At 41.2% G+C, this 18,661-nt stretch overlaps 1 protein-coding gene across 8 annotated transcripts in view; it reads left to right on the top strand.

Moving 5' to 3' along the window:
• Window positions 1-16,857, top strand: part of SYK (spleen associated tyrosine kinase) — a 334,582-nt gene extending 317,725 nt beyond the window's left edge. For all 8 annotated transcript variants that reach the window (XM_090038531.1, XM_090038534.1, XM_090038536.1 and 5 more), the window contains 7 exons: window positions 3,391-3,484; window positions 4,564-4,741; window positions 6,182-6,391; window positions 6,772-6,961; window positions 11,112-11,252; window positions 11,509-11,621; window positions 13,711-16,857. In XM_090038531.1, coding sequence (XP_089894657.1) covers window positions 3,391-3,484; window positions 4,564-4,741; window positions 6,182-6,391; window positions 6,772-6,961; window positions 11,112-11,252; window positions 11,509-11,621; window positions 13,711-13,783 — 999 coding nt within the window. In that variant the 3' untranslated portion in view covers window positions 13,784-16,857. The remainder of the gene's footprint in view (window positions 1-3,390; window positions 3,485-4,563; window positions 4,742-6,181; window positions 6,392-6,771; window positions 6,962-11,111; window positions 11,253-11,508; window positions 11,622-13,710) is intronic.
• The last annotated feature ends 1,804 nt before the right edge of the window (window positions 16,858-18,661 follow it).

Raw genomic sequence — 18,661 nt, 5'->3', positions numbered from 1 at the left:
CAAGTGCCAGCTCAGTCTGTTCTTTTGTTACCCTAAATAAAGTGACTGATTGTTACCAATGACAGTAATCTGGTAGAGTGAATGACCTACATAACGTAGCATAGTGGAATTCCTGAGTGTTCTTTCATAACTATACCTCTGTAGTTTTGGCTCCAGGATTTCTATCATTGTCAAGCTTGTATCTGGTCCATAATTTCAAGCAGCAAGTTCTAGTCTATTAGAAATTCTCAGCTTGTTGTTTTTCTTAAGCCCTTTCCAAAAAAGTGCTTGAATCACATTTTTTCTGAGCTTCTGTTAAGATGAGAAAAAAATTAGTGTGTAACATTTTTGCTCCTCTAAAAGCAGAAAGGTCTGCTGAAGTCATCAAATTCAAATAGCCTGAATTTAGCAATGGCAATACCTCGTTGTTATTTCACAGTAACTGTGAAAACTCTAGAGATCATTCAGCCACTCATGAAACAACCTAAAATGAGGATATCGTGCTTATTTATCTGGAAGCTACAGTTATGCCAGTATGGCTTTACATAATCATGACTACAGAACGGTTTCTCTGCACAGGCTGTCAAAGTAAGTGACAAGGGACATTTCAGGATGTCAGGTTCAGAGATTTTTATGCATGACACAGATGTACGGCGTTCTGAGTGTTTCTGGTGTGACTCTGGGAACTTTTAGCTCCTACAAAATAACTCAGTAGCAAACTGAGGACACTTAACAGCCTCACCTGAGAAGTGCAGTTGTTCTAAGACAATTTAATCATGGTCACATTTCTTTTTGTAAATGTTCTATTAGCTATGCTAAAAGACAGAGTTAACCTGCCTATGTGCATTGCCACCTGAGCATGACTATGCTACTTTCTGCTGAGAGTGGCGGCCCATGTTAGGTATTTCCTCGGTCAGAAGCAGTATAGCCATGTGAATGTATTGTTGCATCTGGACAAAACAGAACGGCCTACAAGCAGTGCTAATTAGTATACCCATGTTAATGCCTCATAGCAGGGAGATTAATGAGCTCTGAGAGAGAGAGCAAATTAGCCCAGGCAGAGTGCCACATTCCTGAAACTCTACTACTTCTGGCTGAGGAAGTACTGTGTGGCTACATGCCATATGAGAAGCCATATAGATGCATTCATGCAGCAGTAGTAGTGTCATGATGGGTCTTCTCAGCAGATCAGCACAACACTGACTGGTGCTCATCTGGCACCAGTTTTTCAAATTCGGCACTATGTTCCCATTTCAAGGAGTCCTCAGGGACATTGCTGAAAATTCAGGCCAGTTGGTTGCCTTGAAGACTGGATCTGGGATTTTTCCCTTTGAAATTAGAAACCCAATATCTCTTAAGCATCTCAGAACCCTTAACACCCGTCTTTCCTGCAAGATATGTCACTGCAAAAAGAGACAGTATCTTTGTGCCTCCTTTTCTGAGCAGTCATCACTTTTTTTACCTCTTTCTGTATCCTTTCTATCAGCTGGAATTGCAGCTGCTGTCAATCAACTTGGTTTCACAAAATTCAGTGTAGCTGGCGCTGACTGGCAGTAGTTGCAGCTCTCTCTGGTCATTTGTCTCAACACCATGCTCCACCTGTCCTTTGTCTTCCCCAAAGAGAATTAACTCATTGAGCTTGGATGCATAAATTCACTGCCTAGCATTTTAAATGATCCCTTTTTAAAATATGAATATATTTATGACAGTTTAAAGAAGAGAAAACAGAGCAGCCAGCCAGTCATCCATAATCCTTTCTCAATAGAAATGCTAAATGGATCCTTATTACTGTGATGTAAATGAGGGTGGAGATTTACAGCTTGTCAGCTATTCCCCAGGAACCGCCCATATGCACACTCTTACCCCATGGTAAATGAAAGATGACGTATGGTAATTTCAACCCTGTCTCACTGGGTGCGTCTACACGAGACACTACATCACCATAGCATCAGCGGGCACTAACCATGATTCCGCCGCTATGTCAGCATAGCAATGAGCTACATTGCTTTAGCTCGTTGCAGTAACAACATAAGGTTGGAAATGACCCATGCACCACTGGGGCTGCACAGCACCAGATGAGCAGTCAGGGTCACATGTAGACATGCCCACTAAGTGTTTATTCCTAAATATCCCACTTACAAGGATGTGAGTTCTGTTGGTGGGGATGTACCCACCATTCAAAGAGATCTTCACATTATTGCTACAGTGTGAGCGATCATGTTTTTAGAGAGGAGGAAATAAGGAGTTAAGTTCCAAGAAAACTGTTGTGGTTCCTTGATCCTGAAACTGGTTGTATGCCAGTCTCAGCATAAATCACAGTATCAGGGGGACTTCTGTAATCTATGCTGTCTGGCTTTGGTCTGCCCAAGAGCCACCATCTACCTAAGAAACATCAGAGCACACCTAAGAAACATCAAAGCACACTACACTCTTGCCATAGCCTCCAGTAGCAAAACTAGGAGTGGGCAAGTGGGGCACCAGTCCTGGGTGCTGACCAGACTGGCCGCCCCCCAGGAAGTCCACACTGCATCCGCCCCATGCCATTACTGTAACATAGCACCAGGGTGCAAGGAGGCTATGCCACTGCTCTAAGAGCAGCAGTGACAACCAGGAACAGGTAGACCACACTGCTGAAGTAGCAGCCAGGAACATTGAGTCCTTAAGGCAGATAAGACCTCTGCTTTTCTCCCCTCCCCACTTCCCACAGCACAAAACTTGCTAGTTATGTCTCCTAGCCTCTCACTGCTTTGGTCTTCCTTCTACCACACAAACTGGAGTAGGAGCCAAATACCGTATGTGGATTCCAAATCTGCTGAGGAATTGGGATCAGCTGCTAGCCAGCATACCAGCACAAAGTGCACAGTAGCCCAGAGTATTTGCCAAAAGACCTTTTAGTCTGTTAGCTGATTCCTATCCTTGTTTCTTCAGAACAATAAAATTAGAGCTATTCTAGAACATGTGCATCACAAACCTTTTTTTTTAATGAGAAAACTTCTTCTGTGGCCTAAATTTGTACAGAAATAGTTAACTAGGGGGAAACTAGATTAAAGGAAAATCCTGAGGTCTTATAGTGCTACACTGAACTAGGATTTAAAAATAATCATGGAAATTTAGCATTCAAAAGATAACTTTTGCAGTGGCATGACCCATTAAAATTAATTCTCTCAGAACAATAGCTTTAAAAATTTGCTGTCACTTTTTATGCTTTAGTAGCCTGTTTCATTTGGCCTGCATGTTTCCTCAAGCAATAACCTGAAGATTGAGATCAGCTTTGTTTGATCTCTTTCTTGCTCTCTCTCACTCTCACGTACATCTTTCTTGCATTCATTATTACATAATCATCTGAAAAAAAAATGCATTTAAAGAACTCATTCATTGACTAAACTGAAAATTTCCATTTGTGTGCTGCAGTTGCACCCATCCATTGCTCACTCAAGTGATGATTCAGCATCTTTTAACCCTTACGTAGGACAGATGACAAAAGGACTCTTCGGAGCTGAAAAAGGTAGGCAGAAATATCTCATGCCATGACCATAATCTCTGCCAAGAATAATCACCACATCCAGAAATTAACAGTGTAAAACTTGGCTATGAACAGGTGTTATAATTGTGCTTTTTCTCCCAGCACAAAAAACATAGCATATAGATGTTCAAGGTGGGGTTTGGGGAAGAGAACTGTCTCTTTTACAATAAAACAAAGGTACTTCTTTCACCTTGATGCTGGGATATCCCCAGTATCCCACAGTCCTCTCCAAAAGGGAGAGAGAGCACTGGCTTCCTGACAGCTCCCTTATCAGCAAGCCCTGTGGAGAGCCCTCTATCACTGCTGGAATGCTCTGAGGGGGTCCCCAAACCATTCAGGCAGTGGCACTAATGCCTCTACTACTAAACAGACCCAGGTCACCCCAGGTCTGTGAAAGAGGTGAAGTGTGGGGCACTTCCTTTGGGCTCAATCCACCTATGTTGCCAGAGGAGAGGCCAGGCCATGGGGAATGTCCCAATCACCTAATTGGTGGGACCAAGAGGGAGGATAGGAGGGGAGGGCATTCTCCCACAGTTTAAACCATCCCTGGAGTTTAACTGTTCATCTGCTTCCTGCCCCATGCACCACTCTAGGAGAACACCCCCTTAAACCTGTGCTTGCAGCAGGAAGCATTTTCCCAGCGTTGGAACCAGTCAGCTGAGTTGTGGGACTGGGTGGGGTGGAGGGCTGCATTCTGTGGTTCAGTCTATCCTGGGGCTCCACTTTGCATTAAATATCCATTAGGCCAGGGGAAATCAGAGCACAAGAGTAAGCTTGGCTTTATATCTTTGCAGTGCGCTCACTTGGGATAAGCTATAGTATGATAGAAAGGAAAATAATTTGACTGAAGGATTAAATGTATTGTCATTTCTTTCCCCCAATTTGTGGATTGTGGATTGCATCTGTGTAAGTGTCTGTTGCAGGGCTGTGTATGAATACTTATATACAGCAGAATCAAATGGGTGGGTAACAATCCTGATTGCTGACACTGTGAACACAGTACATGTGAAGACAAACTGACTTCCAGTAATCCAGTAACTTTTTCAATGGCTGAAATGCAGGTGATCAGAGAGAAGCCTTGCCTATGGACACAGAAGTCTATGAAAGTCCATATGCAGATCCAGAGGAGATCAAGCCGAAAAATGTCTCCCTGGAAAGAAACTTGCTGACTCTGGAGGAAGGAGAAATTGGTTCTGGCAACTTTGGTACAGTAAGGAAAGGGTTCTATAAAATGAAAAAGTAAGTTTTTATTGCCACTGGCTTGCCATCCAGTATTAAACATTTTTCAGTATGCATGTTTTGGGGATATGATAGTTATGCAAGTGTGATAAATGTTTTATGAAGGCTTAAATTCACAGTTCTCTCTTTTCCTGAAAATCAAATCAGAATCTCAGTTCATAGGATCATTGGAAAGTAGGGCTGGAAGGGATCTGATAAAGTTATTAGCCCCCTACTCAAGACAGGATCTTCCCTGACTAAGCCATCTCAGCCAAGTGTCTGCCTGACCTGGTCTGAAAGATTTTCTTCAAGAGTTCATATATACCCATTAACCATTGATAACAGTCCCTTTTCAGCCATTATTTTATCCTATATACTGGAAAATTGACAGTGGTGGCAATACCCTTACTTTCCAGGAGCTGTAGCTCATGGTTTCCTGTAGTTATTTCCTTTCTCCAGACCCACTATATTTACTGACCCCATCCCAATCTCCAGCTTCCCTGTGAAACTTCAGTGGTGGAAGGGGTCATTGCAGACTCCCTGCAAATGGGTGAATTTCAGCTGAAGTAACTAAAATGAATGCGCTTCATGTGTCATAATTTCCATGTTCAAGAGGTCAGGGCACCATGAGGCCCTTCTTACCATGTAACATACAGAAGAGATTCTGTATGTATTGACAAAAAGGGTACTTCTCAGTTTTCATAGACGTGTGGATTGAAATACTGTCAACTGCTCATTGAAACATATGGACAGTATATGTAAGATATACAGTGTTAAAAGTCTTTCTTGATCCTAAGTAAGGCTGTCATATCCAGGCTGGTTTTACTTCCTGCAGTTCACGTTATGTGGTGATGAATGTTTTGGGACCCATGCTGAATGGACTCCTTTTTCCATATTGGCTAATCCACCTCCCTAATTAAAGTTTATGCCTTTTCTCAGACAGGCTCATCTGTTATTCTCTCATTCAGTTGTATATGCTCTCATTTCTGAAGACTCAACAGCACTGCCTGCTGTTGCCTCCTTCCAACACCGCCCTATACCAGGCTGTGTGGAAGGATCCTTGGAAGGCAACCGTATGGCTGTCTTCTGCAGTTTCTGCTCCAAAGGACTCCTTTCTTTGCCAGCACTTTTTACAATTCCTTTATACACTACAGGCTGCATACTCAATTGAAACACATCCTGGTGATAATGAGGATTTACCCAATATGTTTGCTTTCAGGTTTGTTTTCCGTTTCTGTGATTTCTTCAGTTCTGTCTTCCATTCATTTTTCTTCAGCCCGTTGTGAGAGAGAGACATTCTTCTTACTCATATTTCAAGTTTTCTGTTAACTCACCATTTCTAGGCTGTGCAATAAACCTAGAAGTGTCACTGCTGGGTGCATGTAACATTGCAGATCTCTGTGGATGTGGGCATGTTAGAATTGTCTGCTAACTAATTCAGATTTGGATTTTGTTTTGTAGGGGTGCTAAGCTAGTAGCTGTAAAAATTCTTAAGAATGAGAATAGTGATCCAGCCATAAAGGATGAGTTACTGAAAGAAGCAAATGTAATGCAGCAACTAGACAATCCATACATTGTCCGAATGATAGGCATATGTGAAGCTGAGTCCTGGATGTTAGTAATGGAAATGGCAGAACTTGGGCCGTTGAATAAATTTTTGCAAAAAAACAGGTAGGTTGGCTTTTATACATTTAATGAGATTTTAGCTAAAGAAGTGCATGTGTGTATAATCTTATTTTTTTAAAAATATTTAGTACTGACTAAAACAGGCTCTTTTATTAAAATTAATCTGTAATGTGGAAGATGACTCTTTGTAAGACTCTTCTATCAAATAGTTCTGATAAAATGTTTACATTTGAGTAATATATCTAAATGCCATTAAATTGACTGAGGCACTTCTTTTACCTGTCCTAATTATGTTTAATAAAATATAAATGAACAAGACCATCCATATGGTATTAGGAAGGTTATACTATGAATGTGTTCTGTGGCTCCATTAAAAATCATGAAAATGAACTACTGACCTATTACAAACTCCAATATGATTTCAGACATGTCACGGACAAGAATATAACAGAACTGGTTCATCAGGTCTCCATGGGGATGAAATACTTGGAGGAGAACAATTTTGTACACAGGGATTTGGCTGCAAGGAATGTATTGTTAGTTACCCAACATTATGCCAAAATCAGTGACTTCGGACTTTCCAAAGCTCTTAATGCTGATGAGAATTATTACAAGGTAAGCTTGTATAACACATTAAATTTCAATAGTAAGATGACTCCATGCAGTTATTGGGTGTTGAAGGACAGCTATTCTAGAAATAGAAATTCAGAAATATATTATCTTCAATTATTTTGTTGCTTGTCAGTAGGTAATTAAAAAAAAAAACCAAACCCATACCCAGCCTTATTGAAATAAAGTGAGCAGGCCAGGGAAAAAAATCCATAGGCAATTTTTACTTTTTTTCCAAAGGAAACTTTCATTTAAAAAGAAAAAAAAATCTTAATTTTCAGTCAGAAAGGTTTTGGTTTTAGTCAAAAGCTAAAAACTTTTTACCTTTTTGCTTTCCAGAAAAAGCAGATGTTTTCTAATACAAAAGCATCAACATTGAGTGGCTCAGATATATTTAATTTTTCTATATTTTGGCCTGTGCTATGGTACTCACTAGGTACATCTACACAAGATGTTTACTGCGGAGTAGACTACTTAGCCTCACAGTAAACATCTCAGCATCTACAGGTGCAGGGCTATTAGGCTGGTGTCAACTAATAAACTCTGCAGTAGAGTACTCCACTCTGCTGTGGAGTAAAAAATTCATGTGGGTGGTGGAATGTTTTACTCCACAGCAGCGCATGTGTAGACGCTGACCCAGCTGGCTGCCTACCTGGTCAGCATGCCTCATCCAGCACATTGAGCCAGGTCGAAGCAGCCCCAGGCTAGGAGGCTGCCCCCTCTGGGTCCCCCGCTGGCTGGGACTGCTCTGACCTGACTCAATGTGCTGCAGTCCTGGGCGCACATTCAAATGGCACTCCCAGGAGCAACAAGCTCTGTTGCAATAAGCACCAGAGTTTATTGCATATGTAGACATGCCCTCTGAAACCAAAACAAAACCCAACACACATTACTGATACAGATTCATGTTGGGAAGGGGTTGAATTAATACGTTTTGGCTAACTGATAATAAGGAATTGTTTAGTTCAGTCTTATATGAATTATACCCCATCTATAAAAGTAAATGAAATGACTGTCACATTTAAGATACAGCGCTGTTTGGGTGTCATAGAAGACCTTTGTACCCACCACATCTACTGTTATTCTGCATACTGCTGAAATTCAATCCATTTTTTGTCCCCGCCTTTCTCCTGCTTTTTTGTCCAGCTCCATCAACTTGTAATTTTAGGTGAAGGCCAGCCTGCCTGAAGGGAAATGCTTCTGACTGAAAGCATTGAATGTATGAATGCACATTATGCTGACTATTTGGGGAGCACAAATTCTAGAAATATTTTTTTATACAAATGTTTTCCTAAAGTGAATTTGTCTCATTTGTAAAGAAGGTGGAGACCAAAAATGGAAGTCAGCAATAGGCACATTCCCTTTCCATACCATAAAGTGCAGTCATGTTCCATTACAATAACTTGACATTGCTGTTGTTACAGTGTTGCTACAGTATTGTTCCATAACTTCATCAGTTTGCAACTCGGGATCATCATGCCATGCTGTTCCCATCCATGTATGTTATACAACAAAAAAGGAACAGTTTGACATGAACCGCTGTCTGACTGCAAGCTAGCTTGAGCCTCGGCTGGACTGAATTTATCTCCCCTACTGTTTTATGAAAAATGTTATTTTTAAATAACACCATCGCCATCTCCCATAAAGCTGGCAAGCCAGTCAGCAACACAGAAGTCCCTGATTTCAGGAAAGCTGACTTTGAGAAATTCAGGAGGCTTGTCAGTGAGGCCCTAAGGGACCACAGGGACCACAACCCCAGGGGGAGGGGAGTTCAGGAAGAGTGGTTCCTCCTCAAGGGAGCAATTCTCAATACACAAGCTAAGTCTATTCCATCTTAGAGGAAAGGCAGCAAGAGGGCACAGCAGCCCCCCTGGCTCTCCAGGGACCTAGCAGACCCCCTGAGGCTAAAAAGAAAGGCGTACAAAGGATGCAGGATGGGATTCACCTCCAAGGAGGATTCTCCTGCACTGGGCCGGTCCTGCAGGGAGCAAACCAGGAAAGCCAAGGCTGCAACTGAACTCCAACTAGCTTCGAGCATCAAGGACAATAAAAAGTCCTTTTTCAGATATGGGGGGAGCCAGAGGAAAAGCAAGGGCAACATTGGGCCCCTGCTGAACCAGATGGGGCAACTGATAGCTGATGCCCAGGAAAAAGCCAACCTATTAAATGGGTACTTTGCGTCAGTCTTTCATCAGTCCCATGGGACGCCCATGCCCACCACAGGCCAGGGAGGTCCAAGTGAGGGAGATCCCCTGCCTCACTTAATTAATTAATTAATGCTGACCTCATGAAGGAACACCTTGAGAAGCTGCATACCTTCAAGTCAAGCAGCCGTGACAATCTGCACCCCAGGGTACTCAAGGAGCTGGCGAGCATCATAGCCCAGCCTCTGGCACCGATCTTTGAAAACTCCTGGCGCTCTGGTGTAGTGCCCAAAGACTGGAAGAAGGCCAATGTGGTGCCTATCTTCAAGAAAGGGAGGAGAGTGGATCTGGCTAACTATAGGCCCATCAGCCTGACTTCTATCCCGGGGAAGATCTTAGAAAAGTTTATTAAAGAGGCCATCCTTAATGGACTGGCCAACGCCAACATCCTAAGGGATAGCCAGCACAGGTTTGTTGCTGGTAGGTCTTGCTTGACCAATCTCATTTCCTTCTACAACCAGGTGACCTATCACCTGGACAAGGGAGAAGAGATTGATGTCATATATCTTGACTTCAAAAAAGCCTTCAGTCTTGTATCCCATGATCACCTCTTGCTGAAACTGGCCAATTGTGGCCTTCGGTCCACCATGATCCACTGGCTGGGAAATTGGCTTAGTGGTCAGACCCAGGGGGTAGTAATTGGTGGAAGTCAGTCATCATGGTGTCCTCTGACCAGTGGGGTCCCCCAAAGCTCTGTCCTTGGACCCATATTGTTCAATGTCTTCATTAATGATATGGGCATTGGAGTCAGAAGTAGACTGGCCAAGTTCTCTGATGACACCAAAATTTGGGGCAAAGCATCCACACCAGAAGAAGGAGGGCGATCCAGGCTGACCTGGACAGGCTCAGTAAATGGGCAGATGAGAACCTGATGGTGTTTAACACCGAAAAATGTGAGGTTCTCCACCATGGCAAGAAAAACCTGCATCATCCTTATAGGCTCGGCAGTGCTATGCTGGCTAGCACTACAAAAGAAAGAGACTTGGGAGTCATCATTGACCACAAGATGAACATGAGCCTGCAATGCAATGCTGCAGCTAGTAAAGTGAGCAAAATGCTGGCTTGCATCCATAGATGCTTCTCGAGCAAATCCCGGGACGTCATTCTCCCCTTGTACTCGGCCTTGGTGAGGCCGCAGCTGGAGTCCTGCGTCCAGTTTTGGGCTCCACAATTCAAAAAGGATGTGGAGAAGCTTGAGAGAGTCCAGAGGAGAGCCACGCGCATGATCAGAGGTCAGGAAAACAGACCTTACGACAACGGGCTGAGAGCCATGGGGCTCTTTAGCCTGGAAAAGTGCAGGCTTGGGGGTGATCTGATGGCCACCTATAAGTTTATCAGGGGTGACCACCAGGATCTGGGGGAACGTTTGTTCACCAGAGCGCCCCAAGGGATGATGAGGTCGAACTCATAAACTACTGCAAGACCGTTTCAGACTGGCCATAAGGAAGAATTTCTTTACTGTCCGAGCCCCCAAGGTCTAGTACAGTCTGCCATTGGAGGTGATTCAAGCACCTACATTGTATACCTTCAAGAGTAAATTGGATGTTTATCTTGCTGGGATCCTATGACCCCAGCTGACTTCCTGGCCTTCAGGCTGTGGGCTGGACTCGATCTTCTGAGGTCCTTTCCATCCCTAATGTCTATGAAATCTAAAAAGTTATGAAGAAATTGCATATTAAATAAACAACCTGTATTTGGTGCAATTAAAAACATAATCCAAAGTAATTTGCAGGTAACATGAATTTTATACAATATACAATATACCACACATTCTCTCTCATTAATGGGTACCTACCATATATTTTTGTTACTTTTCATTTAATTGTGTATAAACATTTTAACAGCATTCCTCAATGTTTCCTCAGGTAACATAGCTTGTATGAATTTTTGATGCTTCTAATTATTTATAACTGTTTCCATTGCCCACTTTTCCTTTTGTGACTGCTTTTTAGGCACAAAGTCACGGAAAATGGCCAGTCAAGTGGTATGCTCCAGAATGCATTAACTATTACAAATTTTCTAGCAAGAGTGATGTTTGGAGCTTTGGAGTTTTAATGTGGGAAGCATTTTCCTATGGACAGAAGCCATATAAGGTGAGTATTTTTATTCACTTAACTTGACCAAATTAAGGATGTACACACACATGCACACAAATATGTACACATAGCTGATGTATAACTCTCTATATAGATTCTTCCATTCTAGGGTAATCTTCAGCTACATATATACATCAGCTTGATGGAACAAATGACATGACCTAGAAATCAGCACGGGATCTGCTCCTGTTGTATGATAAATTGCAGTGCTGATGATGTACTGTATCTGTAACTCAGAGACTTACTATTTCAGGGAATGAAAGGATCTGAAGTTTGCCAGATGATTGAAAGAGGAGAAAGGATGGAATGCCCTGAAGTGTGTCCACCGGAGATTTATGACCTAATGAAACAATGTTGGACATATAAGTGCGTATAACATGGTTTTCTGCCACCTGATAATAATGCATCCTAATCAGCTTTTCTAGTAGATGGAAAGCAAACAAAATAATGATAATGGAAAACATACTTTTAAATGCTTTTTGATTGAGAATAGTGGACTTTTAACATAAGGGTGTCCATCATACCTTCAAATAAGAATGAGTTGCTGCAAAAGTATACAATTGCTGTTTAGTACAACATGGCTATAGCAAATTTCAAATATAATATTTTCCCTATTTTGGCTTAAATGATTCTTACAAAAATAGGGCTTCATCAAAAATATTCTCCATGAAGTCTGAGTTTAATACTTGCCAACAGGAATTTTCAGTTTCATCTTTATTTTTCCCTCCTTACAACTTTTCCAGTACTTGAGAATTTTTGGGAAAAAAATTAGAGGAGCAGGGGAAAAAAAAAGACAAATGCACATTATTCATTTTCCTGAAATCAGAGATAATTGCTTACTTGAAGTGATTTTAAACAATGTGTTGCAAAACTTGAAAGAAAAAAATTTCATTTTGAACCACACAAAGGGGAAATTCTGCGATTTTCTTAGTGATGTCACTGGTGGCATGTTTTAAATGGGAAAAAGAGTGAACCCTGCTTAGTTCTTTGAAAGAAAGGGCATCACTGCCAACTTTCAGGAGAGGATTCTGGGATGAGGATCCCAAAGGGACAGACATACGTCCCTGCAGCCCTAAGAAAGGGATGGGAGTTCAGACGTACTTCTACCATCAGAAAGATCCCCACTCAGCTGGGTGTTTTGGTTCCCATTCTGAAGTGCCTCACTCTCTCCATAATACTTCTAGGGAATCTAGATGCCCTACACTGCATTCTGGATTCTACCCCAGGGCCTCAGCACTCAATGTTTTAGCACCTATGGTCTTTTTTTTAGATCCAGCTCCTAGACCTTTCAGAAACAGCAATGAACATCATGACCTTCAGAGGACTATAGATTCTTGCTTATAATCAACCTTGTCCTCTTTCCAGGTTACTCCAGTAAATGCCATAAACAATTATTGAGCACATCAGAATAATTTCTATTATATTTATTTGAAAAGGCTTAATCATTTAGGGATTTATTTATTTAACTAGCCAATTGCCCATCAAAAATGACAGGGGCGGGGAGAACAGAGGCCCATGTCCAGCCCCCATGCCCCCACATTTCAGGTCTGGCTCTGCTCCCCCATCCCCCCCCACCCCTGAGTCCAGGCCCATCCTCCCCACCCCCCACGTTGGGTCTGGGCTCATTTCCCCTCTCCCCGGACTTCGGGTCCAGCACCGCTGCCCTCCCACCTCCACACTCCAGGTGTGTGCCCCCGGCTTGTGTCCACCTGCCTCCCCTCCCCTCCCAGCTGTTGGCAAGACCTGGCGGTGGTGGCAAGGTGCCATCATCATGCCCCTCCTCCCACTCCCTTCCCTTTTCCTCCCTGCCAATTTTTGTCAGGGCCAGCAGTGGTGGAGTGGGGGGCAGAGTCCAATGTCCAGCCCCACTCCTGCTTCTCATCCAGTCGGGGAAGGGGGTCAACAGGCCCACTCCCCCCACTGTTGCCCCAGCCGCTTCAGAGCCGGGCCCGATTTCCACCCCCCTGCCCTTTCAGGGTTGTTGTCCAGGTGCAGCAGGTGGCTGGGAAACAACTCTAAATAAGCAAATCTCCCATTAAAGGCAGAAAGTAAATAGTAGCATAACATGGGTGGGGTAAGTAGTGCAGTAGCCCCAGGTGCTGTCTTGGAGAGGGAGGCAGAAGAAACCAACTGCCATTGCCCCCAAGTGTCACAGCTGCCTTGTTACCTCGGCTAAAAGCACATTTTTTACTCTTTCATACAAAGGTTGTATCCATAGTCCATAACATGTCAAGTAATAAGCAATCTAGTGCATGGCATACCAGATGAGATAGTTCATCTGGATGTACTTTAGTGTCACCTCTACTATTTGGTATCGCTTTTGTTGATAATGCTAACTATAAAAAATACTTGTCACTGAACAACCTGCCAGACAGTGGTGGAACAGTGGTCCATATTGGATTCTCTTCTACAGCTTACCACTTACTGTGCAGTAACATGTCTTTTCCTCTTGCAGCATTGATGATCGACCAGGGTTTTCTGCTGTTGAATCCAGACTACGTAACTACTATTATGACATTTCTCATTAACAGTATAAATTATATGGACTGATGTTTACTTTAGTTGATTGCAAGTTCTCTTCTGAGAAAATAAACAGGAGCCAACATTTTCAGCTGGTAAAAGTAGACCAACTTTGGGTGCTGCCAGCCTTCTTCACATGGGCAATGTTCAAAGCAAAGCCCTTCATTGTAGAATTGCCTTTGTTTTCTTTTTCTGTGGAATTATGAAGCATAAAATATAATTGAAAGAGTAGATACTTGTGCACTGTTTCTGGCAGAGGCAGTATAACAGCACCTTAGAATTCTGCTAGAGTAAATTGGTTTTATTTTATTTACATTTTTGTCATAACATTTTCATGTTTTGTCTTTCGGTTTTCTTCTCCTCATACGTATATGAGTATAAAACCAGCATCTGTCTTGATGCTAATTTTCTCAGTACTAATATACGTCCCTAAGAATTGCTCCAAACTCCCCAAAAGTATAAATGGGTATGTCTACACATGCTGATTTAAGATGCTTTAGCCTGATTTAAGGTGTATTAAGAATACAGGTCTACAATGTGCCCCCTTAACGCGCCTTAAAAATGGGCAATTTTGGGCTATTCATGCCTAAATGTGATACCTACATAAAGCAGGTATCAAATTTAGACCCAAATAGCTAAATCACATTAGGAAACATATAGACACGCTAATGCACATTAATACAATGTGTGTCCATTGACTTGGGACTAATTTTAGTCCCAAGTCAGTCTGCATACCTGTACTAATGTGCATGATCACATGTACGTATAGATGTCAGCCTAAATTGCCTTAATGCATATTAGGCAAATGCACATTAAATTTAAGTTCACATAAAAGCACATGTAGACAGGCCCAATATGTGCTAAACATTTTTTTCACTATAAAAGGAAGGAATCTTTGACATTTGAATTCCTTAGTTTATGAATTAATACTCTCTGTTTAGACCACAGAGATCCTTGCCAAAGGATCCTGTGCACCTCAACAGTAATGTCAGCAAAGAGGAGCCAAGAATTGTGAATTCCTACTATGTGGCAAGGAAGCACCAGTTCTAACATGCATTACCCACTACCCACTCAACCTTTCACAGAAGCCCAGCTTCTTACATACCATATGTTGGTATTGAGGCTCCGAGGCACACGCCCTCCCAGAGACTGGGTTTTGTTGTCTAAGGTGATGCTGCTGGGTTTAACTTAATGTTTGTGCCTACATTCCCTTACAGGATAGCTCCACACTGAGAGATCAATGAGAGCATCTCCTTTTCTGTCTTCACTCTCCTCCTTTGATGACTTTTCCAGGCACTAAGGCTCTGTGATGTCATCTGCCAGTCACTGCCTCCTCTTTCAAATTTCCCTTTAAAACTTACACCCCCCGCACAGCCAATCCACCCAGTTTCCATTCCCAAAACTTGCTCAACTGTTTTATAACAAACAGGCTCAGTAAACATCATTACATAAAAGGGAAACTCACAAGACATTTCCCATGTGCCCAGTTTTTCTCTTCCCACTGTTGCAGGAATCTGAGTACCCTCCTTTTACCCCCAGAGATTTGTCCATATCATTTTTCCCTCCTCACAATGTCAGTGTTTATTCTGTTAGTACAGTTAGCTTCTATCAGATTGCAAGCTCCTTAGAAAACAGGTTTTGTCTTTCCATTTGTTTATGATGCACCATGAATACCTCTGGCACTATATAAATATAGTGACTATGATAATAGCAGCAAATAATGTAGCTCATCTCTCCTCCCTATTGTACTTTCATGATATTTTGTCAAATTGTAAGTATTGCAAGCACCAAAGGTTCCATTCTCAGCTCCCACCCAAATCGTGTTATTGGTATTTCCATATATTATGTAGAATTGATACATATTTTATACCTTTGAAGATACGGGTTTTGAAAAACTATGAAGAATAATATGTAGAAATAGATATATTTATTTTGAATATTGTTTTACTATGAAATTAACTGAGGATTTTTAAAATTAAAATATTATTTTTCTCCTTGAGAAAGAAATTGAAAAAAAGCACTTATGGTTACAGTACCAAATTTTAAAATAATCTTTTAACCTTGTTACTTGATGAAATATAGGAGATAGCTATAGAACTTAGGTTTCCATTGTAAAATATATTAGATACTGAACATGTAAAGTTGATTTGTTTCTTTTATTAAATTAGAAATAAATGGCTTACATGTATTTCAAAGTGACCAGTGATATGTGAAGTATTAGTTTTTGAGCACACAGCAACTTGATACAATAGATTGAACTGTGTTAAATATAGTCTAAATAGGGACTTCTGTCATGACCCAGATTAGCTTTTGTGACCCACTTTGTCCCTATGAGTTTATTACTTGTTTGCCTCTCTCAGCACTGCCCCATTCCCCTTTCCTCCTGCCCTTCCCTGTCCTTTGCATTCAGAACTCTCTCTGATAGACTGCTATATGCATGTCTTTTCACAGCATCTGATTAAGTTAGCTCAGGCTCACAAAAGTTTATGCAGTTCTGATTTCATCTGCCATGTGCATCTGTACCCAGCTGGCTTCAGACTAATACAGCTAACTACCTCTTTCTCATGTTTAAAGATACTCACTTTAGATAGTCACTGGTCACTTCTGAGAATTGAGGCCCACTGTGATTAGTATAGAAGTTGTATTAGCATTACTTGTTTTAAATATCCTACCTATAATTTTTTTTTAGAAGTCTAGGTTGTCCAGAAGTAGATTTTGTTTCTGTGTTTGATGTGGTTTTGAACATTACTGTTTTACACACAAAATGGAGATTATACATGCATAATAACCCACTTAGCCATAGAAATTAGCTTTAATCAAATATTACTGGTTTTTTGTATAAGCTCCTGCAGCAAGTGACACTGCTTGAACACTTCGGAAAGTATGCCCCAAAGTTTAGAAAGTATGTGGCAAAAGCATGGTAATATTTCTCCCCCTTTTCATATTTTTAAAAGAAAAATGGCTTTTAGTTGACAATTAAAAACTTTGCTATCTTCTAATGCTTAGAGTGTGTGAATGCACATGCTGTGACCTGAATGAATATATTATTACATTGATATTAAAGGCTGTTTTGTAAAACGTTCACCGTGATGAGAATTCTTTTTAAGATGTAGTAGTGTGATGCAGTTATATTTAACGTTATCTACAAGACCCAGGGGTATGCATCAATCAGAGGAAGAGGTGACTTAAAATCACCGAGAGCCTTTCTCCTTCCCACTGACCACATATCCTGGCTTGGGGCACCTTGGGTAGTTGCACAGGGGACAATACAGGTATATTGTCATCATCTGAAGGTTAATGAACCCTCAAGCAGTCAGGTATGAAGACTTCAGAGCTCCATTTTACCATTTATTCGCTTACCCTAAATGCATTTGTATTATGTACATTTAAGTAATAAGACAATTGTCTTCACCTGTCATTAAACTTGTAGTACAGATGATATGTGTGCAAAATCTAACACCCAGGAAAAGAAAAAGCTGCAAGTGACTTGAACTGAATAATATAGGCCTTGAGTCAGCAAAGCCCTTAAACGTATGTTTAACTGTAAGACAGTCACCAAGTGACTTGCAGGGTATAATCATTCAAATGGTTTTCTGTAAAGTATTAGAGATCATTCACCAGCTTTCTTAAAGCCACTGTTATAGTGTAATAGTTGTATTCTGATCCCACTCACTCAGTTCCTTGCTTACTTCAAGAAACTGAAAAGCAACAGTATGCACTGAAATGTGAGATACAGCAAGTGAAGAGGGTTTTTTTTAATTACAGACACAAAACTAAGCTTTTATGCATTATCTAAAATTATTACAGTTAGAACTGGCAACAGGCATAAACTAACATATTTGGAAATGTTGGTTTTATTTTTAAACAGATAAGAAAAATAGTGTCTCCAAGAAGGGTGCTGAGCCGGCTGTAAGAAATGCATGTTGCCAGCAGATGGCAATGTTTGAATACTTTAATTGCATTAATGCTGCCTTTTGCTCTAAGTGCTTTACCTTATTTTATTTTCTGTAACTACTTTTACCTTTTTACTAGAGTAATTACCAGATATATTTAGGAAAAGCCTGCCAAGTTATGAATTTCTTTAGCAAAATAAATTTTAATACATAATGATGCATTCTTGATTATGAACAATTATAAATTATTTCTATTTCATTTATAATACTCAATTTCCACCAATGACAACAATTGAGCCTAGGCATCCTGGCTGAGAGATCTGCACTTTTTCAATATCCAGCAAAGCTGCCGAGCCAGACTGAGGGTGTTATGCATTGCTGTGCCATTAAAATCATAACTCCTATTCAGTTAAACTTTTTTATATCCAGCAGAGTATAAAAGTCCATGTACTTTTTAGCCTCCTGTAAATAAAGGAGGGTGACCATTTCCATGTTGTCATACAAGCAAGGGGATACAGTTGTTTCTGATCCCAGCATGCAGCACAAAAGTGTGAATGCACAGAAAAATGCTGGTACACCTGTACACACACTGACATTGGACTCTCCTGAGACCTGGACTCCAGGTAAGGGTTCATGAGGCTCCCAGTGTCACTGACCAGCTTAGTGTCATTTGCTTGGTGATGGAAAAGCTGGCACTGGTGTGGAGGCTGCCCCTTTGCTTTGCAACAAATGGTCAAACATGCAGCAAGTAATTTAGGCCCAACACCCTGCAGTTTTGCCAGTGGAGGTACTTTTGTAGATCTGTAAGTGCACTGAAATGGTTTTCTTTTACCTTTTGACTATTAAAATACTGCTGGCTTCAGCAGTATTCCTCCTCTGCAACAGTAAGACTGCTAGAGCTTCTACTAGCTTTCTGAATGAAAAAGATCAAATAAATCTTTTCCCATTGTGCCTTCCTTATGTGTCCTGCCACTTTTTACTTTACTTGTTAAG

The sequence above is a fragment of the Crocodylus siamensis genome, chromosome 3, assembly GCF_052110815.1.
Source record: "Crocodylus siamensis isolate JL-2025a chromosome 3, ASM5211081v1, whole genome shotgun sequence".
Taxonomy (NCBI): Eukaryota; Metazoa; Chordata; order Crocodylia; family Crocodylidae; genus Crocodylus; species Crocodylus siamensis.
This window is presented reverse-complemented; position numbering and strand designations above follow the sequence as displayed.